At 37.2% G+C, this 19,787-nt stretch overlaps 1 protein-coding gene across 1 annotated transcript in view; it reads left to right on the top strand.

Annotated features, from left to right (window-relative positions):
• The window catches only part of RTKN2 (rhotekin 2), a 35,860-nt gene extending 16,492 nt beyond the window's left edge, over positions 1-19,368 (top strand). Inside the window, exons 7-12 of the mRNA XM_030030913.1 lie at positions 1,837-1,931; positions 3,465-3,571; positions 4,608-4,739; positions 11,531-11,696; positions 13,642-13,749; positions 15,251-19,368. Coding sequence (XP_029886773.1) covers positions 1,837-1,931; positions 3,465-3,571; positions 4,608-4,739; positions 11,531-11,696; positions 13,642-13,749; positions 15,251-15,813 — 1,171 coding nt within the window. The 3' untranslated portion in view covers positions 15,814-19,368. The remainder of the gene's footprint in view (positions 1-1,836; positions 1,932-3,464; positions 3,572-4,607; positions 4,740-11,530; positions 11,697-13,641; positions 13,750-15,250) is intronic.
• The last annotated feature ends 419 nt before the right edge of the window (positions 19,369-19,787 follow it).

Here is a 19,787-nt window from a genome sequence, read left to right as displayed (position 1 = left end):
CAGTTAAATTTGAAAAATATTTGCAGATAAAACTTTTCTAAATTACATTGCAGCTGGCTGAAAGGAATGACTGCTATATTTTAGAACGAAAATGTTATTGTGAAGCATATTTTAAAAGTGAAGTAGCTATTTTTTTTGGCAAGTTTGTTGTGGTAATTAGTCATGCTTTAGAAAAAAAGTAACTTTTAAATCAGCACAGAAGTTTTATCTGTGCAAGGAAACTGAACTTTCTGGTACAGTTTAAATAGAATAGTAATGTATTGCTCAACTGCATGGCAAAACACAATCAGTGAAGAATCTTTTCTTAGGGAACAGTCTAGCAGGGAATATATACAAATGCTGATGAGTTTTTGGTCAGATTGCCCTCTTGAAATGTTTCACAGCAGTGGGGTTTTTTTGCCCAGAATGTTATATCATGTTTAATTTACTCTTTATTCCCTTGAGATAGATGTGTAACAGACCTCCCTGCTAACAAACTTGCTACTTTTCCTCCTCTTCTTTCATTAGGGTTAGGGCTAGCTAGGCATCTGCCTTGTTTCTCTGCAAAGCCAAAGATTCTAAAACTGTATGTTCCCACTGTGCTATTAGGAAAAATAACTTTTGAAAAATACTATGATAGACAACTATTTTTAGTGATGTAAGTTCAGTAGTGTCTTCTCACCTTTTACACCACTAAGCTATCTTACACTGTACTGGAGTTATTTTAAGGATTTTATGCTAGATCCTGTTAGGGAGGGTAGTTAGTAATTTTGAGAGGTTTGTTTTCTTGTGAACTTTGTTTAAACTGCCATTAGCCAGGTGGAATTCTTACTGCATTGCTGGACTGTAAATCTGTTACTCGGTCTGAAGAGTATTTGGGGGAAAAGGTTAAACATATACCAAATTTATACTAGTTTATTCCAAGAATTGCATTCCACGTGCACTGTGCTGAATTGTAAATGTGATTTTTTTTCCCTAGGCAAAATCCAATACAAAGATATAACATTCTGAAACCTGTAAGCACAATAAGTGAAAGAGTCCTTTATGCTACAAAACTGACTGTAAGATTTCTGCACAGATTTCTGCATGTGAAGAATCAAGCTGTTAGATACTGTTAAATACATACATAAACAACTGTTTAATAAAGTGTAGTCTACACAGGCAAAGCAAAAGAGCAGAGCAATATGGAGGAGCAGTAACCTTTTAATTTTTAACCTGTTTTTTCAGATAAAGTTTATCTCATCAGTTGTTCTGTTAACTATAGCAATTTTTGAACCTATTACCGAATTTAGTTGCTTTAGGCCTAGGAATAAAAGCTGTAAAACTATTAAAAGTTACTTGGTGTCTGACTAGAGGAGAGAGATGCTTTTAGCATCCTCAGGGTGCAGAGAAGTTGGATAGCACAGCCTTTACGCCTGGGTTTGGCAGCTGCTGGCTCAGCAGTAAACGTGAGCCCAGCTCGTAGGCAGTAGCCACAAGAGAAGTGGGCTGGCTGGCAGGTCCAAGAGAGGTGGCTATGGAAAGAGCCACGTGATGGGGCCTCGTGGCGTTGGCCTGGAAGTTGTGGGATGGGAGGGAACCGGAGGTACCCACAGGGTAGAGGCAGGAGATAAGGTATAGGAAGCAGATGAACAGACTGTGGGACAGTGTTGATTTACAAGGAAAACCAGTGATACGGGAGTTCTGTGGGAAGAGGTTGGGGGGTGGCAATCTGTGGTCACTGGCAGGTGCTACCTTGTACCTTGGCATTCCCTTTACCCAAATGTGTTATCTCAGGCATGTCTAGACTCCCTTTAATTACTGCCTGAGCAATGTGAAGCAGAAATGTCTTAAACGTGCCTTTTCTTTCACATTTAGTGGAGCAAAGTACGGTTTGCTAGCATATACTACTTTGGGGCTGGGGAGTGCTGAGGACAATTTCAGGACACACAACCTTACCATTACAGGAAATGGTAAGTACATATGGTACCAATTTAAGGAAATAAAAAACCAGTAACATTTTGCATTTCTCTCTCTTGTAAATTAAAGAGCTTAAAGAGATTATTTTTCTTGATACTTAATATAGGACAACTTTAATAAAATATTTAACGGCTCTAAAACAGGCATCTGTACACAGCTGAATAAACTGTAAGTTGAGTAAAATTTCAAGTCCAGATGAAAATTTAATTCTTTTGGGAGTTTCTTCTGTCATTTGCATTTCGGTTTTATGTGAGTTGTAGCTATATACAAATTATTTCCCCTTCCTCACAACCAAGGAAGGGTATCAGAATGAAGAACAGCTTTTTCCTCTGTAGTCAGAAGGAAAGTAGAAAAATAGCTTCAGTTCAGCTAGGTTGTTTCAGGCCCAGATTTAACACAGGATGTAAGCATGTGTGCTTGCAGTTTGCGTTGGTCGCTGTACTTCAGCTCTGGGATAGCACAAGTCGGCAGCAGTCAACCTAGATGCTAACACAGGGACTATGATTATGCTGCAGCTGAAGGTAATGTTTTAAGTAGCAGGAGTACAGCTTTTGATACTTCATCCATTATTTTCTGAAAGGAGAGGCCCTCCTGTAGGCCACCCTCTAACTATTAACTTAAGACATGGGATTTTCACTGTATTTCACTGTAGCTTCTGGGAACTTTATCTTTTACTTGGGTAAACTTGACCTCAAAGAGAATTTCATTCTTTGCACTTCATTAATTCCAAATAAGTACAGATTTGAAGATTTATGGGGCATTTGTTTCTTGAAGGGTTGGATGAATATTTCTGAGTATCTTTGATATTTGTAAGCCTTTCTTTATTAGTACTTTATACTCTTTCTTCTTCAAATTCCTTTTTCTGTCATTAATTTACATAACTTAGTCTGGTGAGAAATGACATACCTGGATATTTTGGTTCATTACAAGCATTTCTAAAACATGACCAAAGACAGAGTCATGTCAATGGAATGTTGTAGTACCTGCTTCTAATTACGAAAGAGGGAGCCTATTGCATAGCAGAGTGAGGAGGGATATTGCAATTGTTTAGAAACTCCTTGGAATCCTAAATGCTCTTCTAGTGCTGAAGACAGAAGTAGATACAAATTCTAAGTCTTAATAAAACAATCTGAAGCAAAGTGCTTGTGTGTAAATGTAGCTGTGCGCCATGATGGGTTGGGCTCAGGGATCCTTCTTAGATGAGATGGCCAGTGTGCTTATCTTTCAAAAATGTTTCTAGCTGTGAAATGAGATTTAGAGCTATATTTTATGTAAGAACAACTTGTTGCAGAACAATATCTCCATTTCTACTTGAAATTATTTTTTTTTTAATTAAAAAACTTACTGAAGACTAAAAATCAGTTTTAGTCTAATCATGCAGGATGAAATCTCTTTAAATATTAAAAAATGCTTATTTTCAGTCATGATCTTAATGTAAAAATGGATGTAGAAAGCTCAACTATATATTTAAGGCAAATGTTCGGAACTAAGTGTTTGTCTTTCTTTTGCCTGGTCTTTTCCCCCAGAGGAATCCTCTTTTTGGCTCCCCCTGTATGGAAACATGTGTTGCCGTTTAGTTGCTCAGCCTTCCTGCATGGCTAGGGATATGATGGCAGGATTTCTTAATCAGCAGGTAAGAGGACCTTGCTTATGTTTACATCCTCTTCTGTTAATAGCTGTCACTAAGAGTCAGTTGTTAAAACATTTGCTTTTACCTGAAGTAGTTTCTTGAGAACTGTTATTTTTCACCTGTACTACCTAGAGCAAGGGGAAAATTTATCTCATGGCTGTGTTTACAAATAGTATCTTCAGTGGCTAAGCGTGAAGAAATAAATGTTTCCTTGGCATGCTTTTCAGTAAAATTATTTAGGCCGTTACATAAAGATCAAGTATAGTTGTTGCTTCAGAATTGGTTTAGGCTTGTACTTGACGGCAGCAGTCCTAATAATCCTGTGGCTCTCATCCTTGTATATACCTCTCATTGTGCTAGTAGAAGAGTTCATATCACAACATGGTGAATCTGTCTGGTGAACCGAGCTATATTTAAACTCATCCCTTCAAAAATGATTCATGTGAACTCAGTTTACTTCTCTATTTTGGTTCATTCCCCAACTAGGCAAATGAGAAGGTGATAGCAGAGGGCCAGAGCAGCTGGGTCATTTGTCAGGAGTGCTGAATAACAAGCTTTAAACTGGTTGTGAAACTATAATGCATTTATGAAAGCTGTTCAGAAAATTCATTTGAGAAAGTGGAAATTCTAGACAAATGTCTTTGCTTGACATTTGTTGAATGTACTCTGTTATTTCCAAAGTGAGATACTCTTTTTATTTCTCTTATTGTGTAATTACTGGAGCTAAAAAAGGTGGTTTCTTTCTTACAGTAGACACGAGTTCTAGATTTCATTCTGTGTGAACCAGCAGATTCTGTATTGTTAGTGTCACATGGCAATAAATCTGTGAAAACTGTAAAACGCCAAAAGACATTTAAAGTATTGCTAACATTTCAAAAATCAGTGGCTCTGAAATGTTCTGCAACAGAATGTCTTTGTTTTAGGAAAGAATTCAGTGTGGCTAAGTTTTGATCACACAGGGCTGATCTGTGTATACCTTGTAATATGCTCTTAATTTGTAGTTTATGTTTGGCAATTTCTGACTACTTCTTCCCTTTAGCAAATGATAGGAAGTCTAACTAGCTGGAGGAGGCTGTATTGTGTACTAAGAGGTGGCAAGCTCTTTTGTTATTACTCACCAGAAGAAATTGAGGCTAAACTGGAGCCAGCATTGACAGTTTCCATCCACAAGGTAAAATTGGTTGTATAGGGGTTTTTTTGGTTTGTTTTTTGGTGTATTTTGGGGGAGGTTGTTTTTGTTTTAAGACATACCTACAGTCATTTGGGCTCTAAGCTGCTGGTATGCAGAATGCTTTGTAGGTAGCATGTGGGTGGGATATGCTTCAGTGAAATTTGCAGTTACTGAATTTTTTAGCAAGGCCATTACATTTCTTAGCTGTAGACTTAAGTTCCTTCTATTGCATTAGACTGGTTAACAGAGAGGTAAAAAGGAGGATGTTTTTCTTCAGGAAAAGTGATAACTTGTTATATGACGGTTCCATAAGACAGCCCTTGGAAATTTATTGCTTACAGTCCCTTAGCAATGCTCTGGTAGACTTTTGTCCTCAGCAAGGCAGAATTTTAACAAAAGCTTTTTTGTTGTTGTGTGTTATTTGGCCACAGTCTTAATTAGAAGGAGAGCTGGAAAATTGTTCAAAATATTTTAGTGCCTTAAAATAAGCTGCTTTTCTTAATACTGGTTTTGTACAGGGCACAATAACTTTGGAAGTTCTGTTCTCTAGGATGGTATTATTGCTGCTTTTCATACCCTGATTGGAAAGGCTGAGTTTAAAATGTAAAGTTAAAAACTTACTTACTATTTGGCTAAAGAAACATAAAGTATTTAATCTGAAGTAATATTTAAGTGTTCGATTTAGGAATGTTATTGGAAGGACATTCTAGAATGGCGAGCATTAGAGTGAACAGATGCTTTCAAAAATTGGTTTTGGTGCAGTCATCGAGAGTTAATATCACATAAGGATGAGCAGAGGAATTTAATGTTATTTGCAGTTGACATAGCTGGATTTGTCTTACATAAGTAGACACATTTGGAAACTGTGTTAAGCACAGGCGATCTGGATTCTGCTGCTGTACTACTGTGAACACTTGATGCCAACGCTAATTATGAAAGAAGGATTCTTCCTGTCCGGTTGCTTGTTCAGGCTGCTGTGCTGCTTTATGCCAGGGCAGGCATTAGGGCAGCTGACTGATGAATTGGACAAGGGAACTCATGTGGGTTAAAATTAGCTCATTTTGCGGGCAGGAGGAGGGTTGGCTTCAACTGTGGTTCCCTTTAATAAATTCTCTTATCCAGTTCACTACGTGGCTACACAAATGATTGTGTTGTACAAGAAAGGGGCTAGGCTACGACTGGGAATGTGTAGCGACATAGAGTAATAAAGAACTCCTTCTTAGAACAGCAATATCAGCTTTTGGTGGCTTTAAAGGTTCTGGAAAATAGGACTGCATTCTCACCTAGGGTGAGACTTGTATATAAACCAAACATTTAAACAAGGTATAACAATATGACCTGTTTGTGTTAGGACTTCTCTTTTAATGTGCTAAGATTTAAATTGATTCCTTAATTAAAAACACCTTTCTGCTAGTGCTATATCTTTTAACAAAGCCATTTTTTCTTCCAGTTTTTCATGCATTTACATTAAATAAATGTCTAGACTGATATATATTTAAGCAGGTTTACTTGCTTACGTCTTCAGTCACTTTTAATTGCACTAGTCAGCCTTTGCCATAATTCTGTTTTCCAGCTGTTCACAATATCAGTTAAGAAATGGTAAACTTTAGTAAATTATAGAATGGCTAAGTCCATATTCTGAAACGTGGCAGTAATATTTTTTAAATTTATCTATCAGGCTACCTCGTATCTTTCCTTGGAGATCTCTGATTTGGTCTATATCCTAGTTTTGCTTTTCCTTTTAAAATAATCATATTCTACCAAGGTATTTTGCTCCTCCAAGTTACCAGTACACTTAGAACCTAAAATTCAGCTTAATAAGCCTTTGCTGGGAGACTGTCCGTACATTTGCAGGGTATCCTTAAAGCTAACACGTGGAAGGTACGTAAATCATGTATCTTATACCATTTTACAAAAATGTCAGACTGCTGAAGAATATGACTGAATCCTTCTTCAATTTAAATTAAAACCAGAAAAAAATGGCAATTTAAAACATATTTGGATACTTTACTACTTAAACAGTTTCTCTTGAAAATAACTTAATGCCTGCAGATATTTTTTGATTCCTTTGTTATGAAATTTCTCTTATGGATTAAATGAAAGCAAACTAATCACATGGGTTTGTCTGTTGTTACAGAAACAGCAATTTCAAAATGAAAGTTGAGATTGAACGTCAACTCTAGATGTTCAACTAAAATCTCTTCTGGTTGCCTATGTGGCATTTTCATTTGTAATATGAAGCTGATCCTTTACACGTAATTGAAAGATACGTTCTGAAAAGTAATGAAATCATCTGGATTTATGAGAAACTCTCTGGAAGATATTCACACTGATAGCCTTATTTCCCATTCCCTTTGAATTGAGACTTGAAGAAGCTATTAAGACCAGTAAAGTCATTACTTCAACTTCAGATGACTTCACCGCTACTGCTGTTGAGCAAGAATGGTTCTGCAGTTCCTATTATGCAAGTACTACTATTATTGTTCCAGCTAAATGCGATTATAACATATTTTATTGCACAACTAAGTAGGAAAAGAGAAATTATATTTTCTGTAGCAAAGAAAATTTGCTGGAATCCAATTTGAACAAGAAACATTCCTTATGGACCAGTTCCTGAAATTTTTTCAAGTTTTCTTTAGTTTGAAATGGATAATAAAGGTCTTGCCTACACCTGATAGCTTAGCGAATTGGTGCATATGCCAGCGGTTCACATTAGTTGCTCAGTATTTGGAATACATATTCTACTGTGTCCTGGTCATAGATTATAAAACTTTTTTTGTGCCATGTATGCCTGAAGCTTAAGGAATTCTGGGACATCACTTTAAATTAATGTAGGCCAGTTGATTTCCTTCCTGGCATATTTTGCCAGTGCAGTCTTTGCTCTGGTGCCACGCAGTGCAGCAGGCCCAGAGCTATCTCCGTGTTCATGCTAATCGTTGAGGTGAACAGGATGAGGAACAGCAAGTGTTTGCAGCCATGGGCTCAGGGTTTATAGACTGGTTGCTAAACAATGTAGCAGGAGTGAAAGGACAAAATCAAGCTGGCATTTTTGCAGACTCCTACCTTGAATGACAGTTCTTGTTGGAACATCTGTTCTAGGCTAGGTCAGGTAGAGAAATTTGTTGGAAAATGTAGCGATGGCTGCAGCAACATAACTTCAAGGGAACCATGCAGTATTTCTAGGGAACCAGGGAGTTCACCATTGGACTGGAGCAAAAGGGTATTGGTAGGAGTTCTTGACCTTGTGAACATTTAGGGAGCCAGCAATATCAGCAGTCTTCTCCATGTGCATCAGGGAACTCCAGCAGTGGTGAAATGAGAGCAGCCCTGAAAATATCTATGTTCTCTGTAGTAAGAACTTTGTCCCACTGGTTGACTTAGACAAGCCTTCATACATGTGAAAATATTTTGGAAAAGCAGACTAGTTAAGTGCCTCCAAATGTCTGGTATCTCACATCACGTTGCTCAATTTAGTCCTGCAATTGCTTGAAAGAGATTGTGGGTGTGGGCAGGGAAAGCAGATATAATACCCAGATCCCACACGGTGGACCTTATAACACACATGCTCAAATCGAGTGATTTGGAAACTATACTTTATGGCTCCCTGGTGCTCCACAGAATGCTGGCTGGTAATGTATTGCCATCTCCTTCTCCTGGTTTTTAGCTGCTGCGTTGCACTGAAGATAGCTAAAATGACATAGAAATCCTAATATTGCTTTTCCATATTATACTTACACATTATACTTACCATCCAATGGCCACAAGGATGTTACGTTAATACAAGTTCACAAAACAGTGAAGATGAAAGGAGGAAATATTTGTAGCTGATCTGGTGAATTCAGTCTTGTGCATTAATGTGTTTGAAAGCCATAATTTTAAATTTAACCATATTTCCCTGCTTGCCTAAAACAGATCTCATGGAAATTATTAACATTACAGCAGAAACCAGCACATGAACAGAATATATTTTGTTTCCAGTGTTGTGTTGTTATTTCTTGGTTTATTTTTGGTACTAAAAACATGAAGGAAGTTTGTTATATGTGATTTGGTTTCTTTGATCTTAAAATAGATACACAGAACTGGATCTTAGGTTATTCAATATTTTTCTCAAGAACTGTAATTTGTTCTGTTGTCTTAAAATGATCTTTATAACCAGTGCTCCTCAGTGTGTTGGGACTGGTTAGCAAGAAAGTGTTGCACCTCAGCAATAAAAACCTTTTCTCTCTCTCTCTTTTTTTTTTTTTGGGGGGGGGGGGGGCGGGGGGAAGCTTGTTTTTGTTTTCTTTTTAGCTTAAAAGATGAGCTTTCTAGAGAGGTATTACAGGCAAAGAAATTTTTTGATTTTGGGGAAAAGTATAGAGGAAGGTTTGTATTTATATTCCATTTTTTAAAAAATCTATCATTTTCCCTTTTAGTCTTTCCCCACCTCCAAAAAAAAATCTTTTGCATATAGAACATAAAACTGGCTTCAGCTTCCCCGAAAGAGTCATCTGAGTTCAAGATTCAACTCAGTTTTTCCTATTCCAATCCACTGATACGATAGCTGTAGCAGAGTTGATTCAGTTGTCTATAAGACTGCGAAGGGTTGAGCATTGTTATAATGTGGTACCTTAAGACACTTTTTTTGTTGTTGTTTTGGGGTTTTTTTTTGGGGGGGGGGTTGTTTGGTGGTTGGGGGTGGTGTTCTGGTTTGGTTTGGGGGTCGTTTTTTGTTAAGTGGAACTGGGCATGTAGTGTAATTCACCCAAGCTTGGTAAATTCCTCAGCCCATTACTGTAATGGCATCTTGTATCACACCCTAAATATTCAAGCATCAGATATAGATTGTTGATTGAGGATTTATCTCCTTTGAATAATACCATAGTTGTGGGATAAAACCTGCAGCAAACATCATTAAATAAGCTTGTGTGTATGGTATGCTTGAAGTTTTTACCTGTCAAATGTTAATCTATTTGATTTAATTTTTTTGCTGGTATCTATGGTTACCTGAGTTAATGGGATATAGAGCTCTTATGGATGAATTACTTCATCTCCTATTTTTAGACAGAAGAATTTAAATAAGCATATCTATCAGATATGCTACAAGCAGCTGTTGGTATTTCAAATGGTTACTTCAGTAATGCATTTAAAATCTGGGGAATGTTCTGTAGAATAATTTTTGTTTTTCTGAGTATCAGAACTAGGCTTATCCCCATGGGAGCCCATGCGTAAACTTAATTTCTGTAGGTGTATGTTTAACATCTTTAGCAGATGTTTGACATGTGGTTGAACTGTGTGAAAAGGAACATGGTTGATCTGTCCCCACTGTATTTTGAGGTATGCCCCGAGGCCACCTTTGTGGTCAGATTCACTGTCCATCCAGACAGGAGATGTTCAAACACAACCCTGGCTGTGGTTGTTGTCTTCCTTCAAAACCTGGGGCACTCCCCATGCCAGGGGGCACCCTTATGCAGCATGAGGGTGCTGCACAATCTTAATATTCGTTAGGCGGCCTCCTGTCCTGCCAGGCTCCAGGGCTGGCCAGCTGTAGGGTGCTGGCTGTCTCGCTGGCATCAAAGCTCATTGTCCCATCAGGGTCTGGGATTATGCTGCTCTCCTGAGTATGCCAAAAACTCCTTTAAGAGCAGTGTTGTAATAAGCCATTGCTTGTTCAGTCAGGTTGAATTGTATATGCAAAGATATTCCCAGGGTTTCTGCTTTTACTTTTGTAAATAAAGTAATGTTAATTATTTTATTTTGTTCATCATGTTGTGATGAGCAGCAAAGTTGACCAGTTGTGTTTTATCAGACTTTTACTAGAATCTTTTTTACACATGAAAAGAAATTTTTTTTTCACTCAGTTAGGGGTAAGTGCTTTTTTTTATTGTAGTAATGCCATAACAAAACAAACTGGATACTATGAAAATACCACTGGATCTAGTCTAGATGATAAAAATCAATTGAACTATGTCCCCGAACAGAAGGGGAAACCCTGGCTGTAACAATGCTACTAAGTAATCTGAGAGCCTTTCTACCATTAGCTGAAGAAATTTGACGGACTTGTGATATACTTCTTATATATATTTTTAAGTGTTTCTATGTAGCTCTCCCTAATTAAGGCAAAACTAAATTGTCTCTTTTTAATTACAAATAGGATTTTTTTTATATTAGAGCAAAATGTTTTTTCATGCTGGAAATTTGTTCTAGCAGAACTGTATGGGTAACTGCTACAAATGCTTCTTTAAATGTGGACTAGATAAGTTTCTTTTTAAATTTCCTGTCACTATAGTGTTAGCCCTGAATGTCATGATTCACTAAGATGAACATAAAATAGATACAAGTTTAGAATACATTGCATAAACTATGGCCCACAGAAGTATGGTAGGAGACCTAAATAGTAGTGGCACAATGTGGTTGTCCAGCTGAAGAGTTCAGAGAAAAGGAGCTACTTGCTCTTATTTTAGATTATTCACTAAACTACTGTGGAGAAGAACGAGCAGTGTGAGATGAGCTGGTGAAGGCAGAGGGAGGGGAAATATAGAACGTACATTCTATAATTCAGAACTAAGCTGCAACAATTGTGCTCCATTCCCTTATTTTTCATATTTTATGCCATTTTAATAGTTTTATGAGAAAATATTTTTATAAGTAGTTCTTGACATTAGTTCTTTTTTTTTTTTTTTTTTAAATTGAAAATTAATGTGGATTAGATAAAAAGCCAAATAATACCTCCCTTACACTGTCATTGGCCGTAGGGTGATACCAGTGTGGAGCTGAAACAATAACTCATTACCACAGTTTGTCGTTCCTAGGAAACCAGAATTCGAGCTGTGGATAAGGACTCCAAGAGAAGAACTAATAACTTCTCTGTTATCAACCTCGTGTCTGGAGAGGCTGTGACTCAACTTTTTGCTACTGACAGTAGGGACGAACTTCATAAGTGGATGGAGGCTTTCTGGCAGCACTTCTATGATCTGAGTAAGTAAGCAGGCAGTGCTGGCAGCGTGCCCTCCAAGTGGGGTGTTATGTAACATCAAAAGGATCTTTGAACAATTTGAATTGGAATTGCCTCATAAGCCTTTGTTTGCAACGATGAGAAGAAAAATGTTCTTTGGGTTAATATTGGGTGGTGGTCTAAGCCATTGGAAGGCAAATATTTGACTGAACCAAAGTCCACGTGTTCAGTCTGTGTTTTTGCAGGAAACCAGAAGCAGAATATATCCATCAATCTCAAAAGAACTTGGTCTCTTTTAGCAGTGGTCTAGATAATTTTTTTAAGGACTGCTAAATTCTTGCAGTCTCTTCCTCCACTGTAGCAGGAAGAGTCCACCTCTGCCTGGGCATCCTACCAGTGGTGTGTTGGTTTTGTGAGATTCTGCAAGTATGAAACCTTTGGGCATGGAAGCCTTAGTGGGAAGTGGTGAGGACGCTGGGTTCATTTGGGGCCTTGGCTAGGATGCAGATTTAGCCAGCCCTTGCAAGTAGGCACATGTATATGGGATTTCCTTGCTCAGCAGTATTATGGATTAATTAAATTGCAATTTGTTGCAATAGGGATTACTTGATTCTCTTGGTAATTCTAGAGTTTTGGTACCCCTTGTCACATGGGAATATGCTCAACTGGCCACACTCCAATCCAGTCATGCAAATACACGCTGCTTACTTGAACCTGGTAAAAGCTGTACCTGAGGCTTTGTAACAGATGATATAAATGAGATGATAAATTGATACCCTGATCCTTTGGCTAACCTCCGGAACACCGCTGTTCTTACATGAGAGAAGAAACTCATTTATTGGTGTAAAACAGTGAAATGTTATTGAAATAGTATACTGTGTTGCTTGTTTAACACCAAATATTTATTATAAAAATTATATAGGTTAATTCATCTTTTTCCTCTGCTTTGGTAGTTTGACTCACAGGTTTATTAAGAGTGGAGAGCAACTGTCAGTTATTATGCTGTCATTGACAAGGTATAGTTGGTTCCTGATAGTCGTTTTTATCAGGTCAGAAACAGAACCAGGTCAATTAATGAAATAACAGTCTTTAGTCAGAGGCTACACCAATAAAATCAGTGAATCAAGGTTGTGGAAACTCAGTATTGTAGTTTGTATTTCTAGTCCTTTCTAGCTCTGATTTACAATGAGAAACAGCTCTATCAATTAAAGAAACACACCAAGCAAAAACTAGGGCATCCTCTTTAAATTAGCTGTAGAGTGGGGTAAGAGAACTACTTCTTATTCATTATAGATAGAATACCCATGGATTTTTGAGACATTTTCCTTAGGTTCAGAAAAAAATGGGTCACTTGGCATTTAAATGCCTTTTTTCTTCCCTGGTTCTAAAATTCTCTTAAAATTAATTGCTCAGAAAACTTGGAATGATTGGTATGAACAAAGTAATTTTACTGTGTCTTGTTTTCCTTAAGGTCAAAATCTATTAATAGAAAAAGAGGTTTCCTTGTCTGCTAACGGATAAAAGGCAAGTTATCCTCTATTAAAGACAGAAGGTTCCTTTACTATAACATTGTAACATAGTTGTATAACATCCAGCTTGCAGTATATTGGAGGTTGACCCTGACAACTTCATGAAGCTTCCCTAACCTTAAATTTTTTTTTTTGGTTTTTTTTCTGATGAATTTATACTGTATTTGGGGATTTGAAGGCAAATTATGATATTTAACCTTCATAGTATAACAGTACTGCTGGGATGCTTAAATTAAAAGTCGTAACTTATGTTGTTTGTGCTAAGAGAATGAGTACAGAGTTGAAAATACAAATGTATCCTGAGCATGCCTCTAAACAAAAGTAAATGCTTACTGCATAGCATTGCTTTGGAGATAGTTTCCTAACACAGCCTAATAACTTCAATTTTTTTCAAGCTGAAGTGTTTAAGTTCCAGTCATTGTTCTCTTTTCTCTCTCAGGCCAGTGGAAACATTGTTGTGAAGAACTTATGAAAATTGAGATTATGTCACCACGGAAACCACCTTTGTTCTTGACAAAAGAAGCGACCTCTGTCTACCATGATATGAGTAAGTGGGATTTGTCTTTTCAAGTTGCAGTGTAACAGAAACAACATTGTCTGTATTCAGATGGCTTCTGGTGTTGATGTTGTAACAGTGAGTTTTTCAAGGACAATTCAGACAATGAAAGAGCAACATAATTGCATACCAAGGAGTTCATATTAAATCTGAATTTATAATAGCACAAATAATGAATACATTTTTATACCTTGAGCCAAAAAATCTGCAATCTGTAACTAAGGAGCCCTGAATGCATTCAAAAAAAGCTATCACTAGAAATAAACACTCATCATAAGAATAGTATACAGCTCAGGAAATGTAAAGGTAAAATAGTCCAGTCTGCAAACCAATAATATCTTTAATGAGTCGCATGAAATAATTTGCTGTTCTTAAAGCTATTTAAAGGCTTACCTAACATAACTTGCCAAATTGTTTGGTCTTTGGTAATGATGTTGAAAAATATGCTTGGAAAATCTAGCTAGCATGTGTTTGAGACTTGTATTTTTACAGAGCAAAATGGTATGCAGCAGGATTATTTTAATAGTTTCATTACAGAAATAATATTTACAGACTAGAAAAAGTAGGTCACTTTGTTTTAATGGATCCGATGCAGTATTGGCTGAGACACACTGTACAACTATAAATGCCTGACTGCTTGCTGCTTGAGATTGGAACTGTGAAGATGCTCAAAATGCCATGTGGGTCATTGAGTTACCGTGCATCAGAGCACTGAACAGTCAAGAGAGTCCTATCTAAGCTATGAATGCAGAGCAGAAAGCCAGTAAATCAACTATGTAGAAGTTTTATGAAGGTAACATGGTAGCATAATTCTACTGATACTCAAGTACATCAGTGAGGAGCAGAACACAAACTCTGTTTCATTCTTAATATACCATGTTTTTTTTTCCTGCTTATTTATAGTATTCATAGGTAAAACCCCGTGTTTAAAAATGTGTTGAAAATCATTAACATGTGGCCTGCAATTGAAAAGATACTGCTGCAGTTCGAGGCTAGTATTACTGCAGTATACATAGAAAACTCAATATGAGGGATAAGAAATGGGGCAAGACAGTCTTAAAGCACATAAAGAAAAATGATATATGTAAAGATGTCCCGTTTTCTGCAGGCTGGAAGCACAAGAATATTTAGTCATAGACATTTTCATGGGCCTTCTGTGAAACGAAATTTTCAAAGCACTATACAACAAAATATGTTTAATATCTAATACATATAGGTTTCCTAGTAGTACATTATTTTTTCTACTTTTATGTGGAAAGAAATATTAATGCCAGCTGTCACAAAAACAGTTCCCTCCTGTCACCTCAGTTCTCTCTTTGAAAGCATATGTAATCTTTTCCATTTCATCCATTAATACTGTTAATAGTAGTCCAGACTTCATGAGACACAGTTAATACAGTTTTGTATTCTGAATAGCAGTAACGTAATAGGTAGCAGTAAAATCACTGGTAGCGTTTTAATCTGAGTTAATTGCCGTCCCTTAAAATTACAGGCATTGATTCTCCAGTGAAACATGAGGACTTAGCTGATATCATACAAAGAAAAATCAAAGAGAGTGATGGCAAGTTCCTGCTTGGCCAGCAAAAAGAGTCTGCATCTTCCCTATGGGCTTCATTATTTGATGGGTCTCATGAGATGGTTGTTCAGAAGAACATACATCTGGGCCCAAAAAGAGATACTACAAGTCCTAATGGCAGCAGAGGAAAGAAAAGAAGAGCTCCACCTCCACCCTCCAATAAGTCACCCTACAGTACAAAAGCACAGGTGAACACAGAGCAATTGGGCAAGGAAAACTGGGAGAAGTCTGACCACACATCTGCTAGTAGTTCTTCCTTTGATTCAGTGTTATCTACAAAAATGCAGCAGTTGCAGACACCCATTGCTGCTCCTCGCAAAATTGGTCCTTATAGAAAAAGCAGTTCAGCGGGCCACGGGAATCCCATTTCATTGGTTAACAAGACCGAGTCTGAAACCAAACTGGTACCAACCCCTAGACAGAAATGCATCACAGAAATGCTAGACCCTAGATCATGGTTGCAGCTATACACATCATAATTAACTTAGAGCCATCCCTGGAATTTTAAGTTTCTCAGTCTTCTACTATAACTCTTGAGTAAAAATAGATTTTAGTATATAGCTTGTAAGTATTGAGGCTAAAGTTTTATTTTCCTTTAGCCAGGGCATTACTACTAGCTGCAGTCTCAGCTGTGTATTCGTTATCGCTAACATCTAAATAATTGTACTAGTAACAGGGAGAGTTATCTCTATCTGAAATAACGGCGCTACTTCTGAAAAGAGCGGTTCAGTACTTTCCCCTTGAAAAACCAGGAGGGTTCAGGGTAACTCAGTGTCCCTGCAGCAGGGATGTTACCATTGCCTTCTATCAGTCCCTCAGCTTAGCCCATCTGCAGCTTCTCAGACTATTTCAAGTGGGATTTTCACACACATTCAGCACAGATCTTGCGAAGCTGATTTTCTTGGGCTCCATGCTTTGCTTCACCTAAAATATTCTTATCTCTCCCTCACTGTTTGGGAACCACTGCTTATAAGATAATGTACTATGAAAAGTTATTGTGCTCTCCTGAACAGCTCTATAACTCCATATGAATTTCAGAAGTAGTACTATCAATTTAGTGTGGGATCTCCTAAGTTCCTACGGGTGCATGTGCTGTCCGAATGGACCAGGATTATCTGTGTATGAACAAGAATGTGATCCATCACTGCTGCTTATTTCAGACTAACACGAACTTTTAAAAGCAGTACTCTGTATGAACACCTATTCAGGATTTCATTTTTATGGTTGTTTTTTTCTGACAAGTGGGGTTCTGTAGCATAGCTTCTCCTTTACGGAGCTTCTCAGCTGTTCCTGGTAGGTAGCTGCGTTGTAAACGCGGCAGTGTTACTGGTAAACAAATAGGGTTTTTTTTCACCACTCATTCTTTCTGAAATTGCAAAGAATAAGTACTTCAGGTGAAAATATTGAACTTTGACATTCTTCCGTCAGGCTGTTCACCATTTTTGTAAGAAGCGTGGGTTGTTAGGGTTCCTGTGGCACCTGCAAAACATTTATTGCATATGGAAAATATTCTGTTCTCCTGGATCCACAGCTTAAATATCCAAGAGCAAAGGTCTGCTTGCAGATCTCCCTCTAGAGCCTTGGTATTCAGACCTGTGTTGAGAGAGTCATATCAGCAACTGTATACATACAGTTCATTGATTTTTCTTTTTTTTTTCCTAAAGTGCGGATGGCTTTGGGAGCTTTACCATTTCTCCAGAAGACACTGTGTGCATGGCTGATTTGTTTGTTTTATCTGTTTTTTGTCTTCTGCTAAGCTCTTGGCTGCACAGCTGTAAAGGTATCTGCTGAATTCCCTCAGTAGTTCATTGGCTGTTTGGGATGGGGCTTGAGAGGCAGGTTTCCTTTACAAATCCTTTCGCAGGATTAGAGCCCTTCGCTTCTAGAATGTCCTTGTTCATTCTTCATTTAATCACATTCCATTTTCCCTCTGAAACAACCATAATCATTCTTACAATAAATCATGCTGTTACTTAAGTGGATGGTTTGTGAATGGTTTATAAATAGGAACAGAAAAACTGAAGAACAACTACATGATTATGTAAATCAGACACAGTTGACTAAGTGGACTATGCAACTCTGAACAAGAAATAGGAAAAATAAACAGGGGCGGGGAGGGGGGGAAGCATATTTTCCAAAGTGCAGCTGCAGTTTATTTAGCTTTAAATCTAGCCTTCAATGTTACTGTGCTCTGGAAAGAAAGAATACCTTTTTCTTGGTAACCCCCTTCCATTTCATTGTTATTTATAAGCTTTATTTTGAAATATATATAAGGCAAGAAGGCACCATAATGAGGATTTATTTTTAAATTCAACAGGCCATTGAATTTCAACGAGCAGTTTCACTATTAAATTCAGTGGCTTTGTTTTGAACTGAACATACATATTTTAGGAAGGCATTTAATATTAATTTAAAGTCTTCAAGTGATGAGAATTCACTCATACCTCCTGTTGCAATAGTTAATTACGCCAGGTACATTTTTCACTTGATTTTCTATTTGCATTTCTAGCTCCACCTTAAGTTATTTTGGTCTTTTTATGCATTTGATTGCTTATATTGATCTCTGTAGTATCAGCTTTTCTAATTGCTTGTGTGTAGTTATAAATCATGATTATGTCCCTTTTAACCTTTTCTCTGATGAGATGTACTGAATTCCTTAACTTTCTTATGGCAATGAATGATATCAAAGACTAATTAATCTTCATGTTCTTCTCTGTGCTTCTCATGTATTGAAATATTTTTAAGTGTGACATCTGAATTAGATGCCACATGTCAATAGTGATCCATTAGGACTCTATAGAGACATAACATGATCCTCTTACTCTGATTAATATCTTCCTCTCCTCTTTCCTCAAAAATTGTATTATCCTTTTTTTTGTGGAAGCATTGCCTTGGATGCTGAATTTGATGGCTCAAGTCCTCTTTAGAGTCTTTTTCAAGAATGCGGTACATCATCCTCTTATTATCCTACCTTATTTTTTCTTAGAAATATACACTGTATTTTACCAGCATTAAAATACTGCTCATGACGTGATCCAGATTGCTCTGTGTAAGTGACCTGTCCTCATTCTTTACTACTCCAGCAGTCTGCATGTCCTTTGCAAATTTATTGCAAGTGATTTTTACAGTTTCTTCCAGATCATTGATTTTTAAAATTGAATGCAAGGCAAGGTTTGTAGAGAGAGGTGATAAGTTTTTATTACATCAGTGACATGGGTAGGGGGTGGGGAAAAGCAAACAGACAGGCCATTGAGTTTGTGTCTCTTTTTTCCTAGAGCCTTTAAAAAAATTTAATAAGACGGAAAACAACTATCCTTCTTGCTGATTCCTTCTTAATACTGCATTTTGAAATTAGTTTTCTGTCTTCAACATAACATTCCATATAGATTTGATCTAGTAGTAATATTTTAAAGAAAATAACATGTTCGTCTGGTTTTCAGTAGGTGACTTAGGGTTCTTACAGGTAACACCTCAATGCAGCTGTCTTTGCAAGCCGAGCTTACTACATCAAAGAGTAAAATGCAACCTATTGTTCAAGACCTATTCTTCATGAAGCTGTGTTGATTGACATTTTATATCTATCCTTAGACTCATATGAGCCAGTTCACTATATTGCCCTGATCACTACTAAGCAAACTAGGCCATTAATTGCCCTGATAGTCCTGCTTCAGAGCAACAGTGTTGTTCTTGTGGTCCTGTGAAATGTCATGGCAGTGTTGAGACTTGTTTAACTAATTGCACATTTAGGCTCCTACAGCTGGAAGGACTTCTGCTACCAAATGTAGTTGCTGTTCTTTTAAACAACCACTATATAATCCCTATTATGAAGCATCAGTTGACTTTAAGTTTTAGTATTTATTGTTACTTAGTCTTTTTTTTTTTCTTCCCCCTTCTGTATTGCCATTTATTATTGCCTTTGCATCTTCTGTTAAGCAAGTTGGTTTAACTGATAAAAACTGCAGGCTACCAGCAAACGCTGATCTTAGCTATACAGTAAAGTCAGTCGTAGGAAATACATTTGTACTCAGCTTTTGTCTACGCAAGAGAACATAAATATTAGGAATAAAACCAGCACAATTTTAGGACTATAATTAGAAGATATATCTGTGAGGAAAATGGACATTTTTTGGCTTTTCCATATAGTGACAAATTGTAATACTTTATGACTTTATTACTTATTACTTTATTACTTATCATTGCATAGGCTTGTTCAGAAATTAGAACTCTTCCTTTGTTTCTTCTCCTCAAGTTTTCCTGACTGTAATGAGGATGAGTATTCAAAACAGGAATTAAGACCAATAAATTGCTTGTACCCAAGCACTCTAATAGGGGGAAGCCAGCTACATCGCAGTGTGGTACAGTAACGTTTTGGACTTTGCACTGATTCACTTCCTAGGCTGTGTGGTTTTAAGGACGTGGCCCAAGGCGGTCGCTGAAGCCCATCTGTTGGTAG

Source organism: Aquila chrysaetos, chromosome 11, assembly GCF_900496995.4.
Source record: "Aquila chrysaetos chrysaetos chromosome 11, bAquChr1.4, whole genome shotgun sequence".
NCBI lineage: Eukaryota > Metazoa > Chordata > Aves > Accipitriformes > Accipitridae > Aquila > Aquila chrysaetos.
Note: the sequence above shows the minus strand (reverse complement) of the source record. Positions and strands in the feature narration are given on the sequence as shown.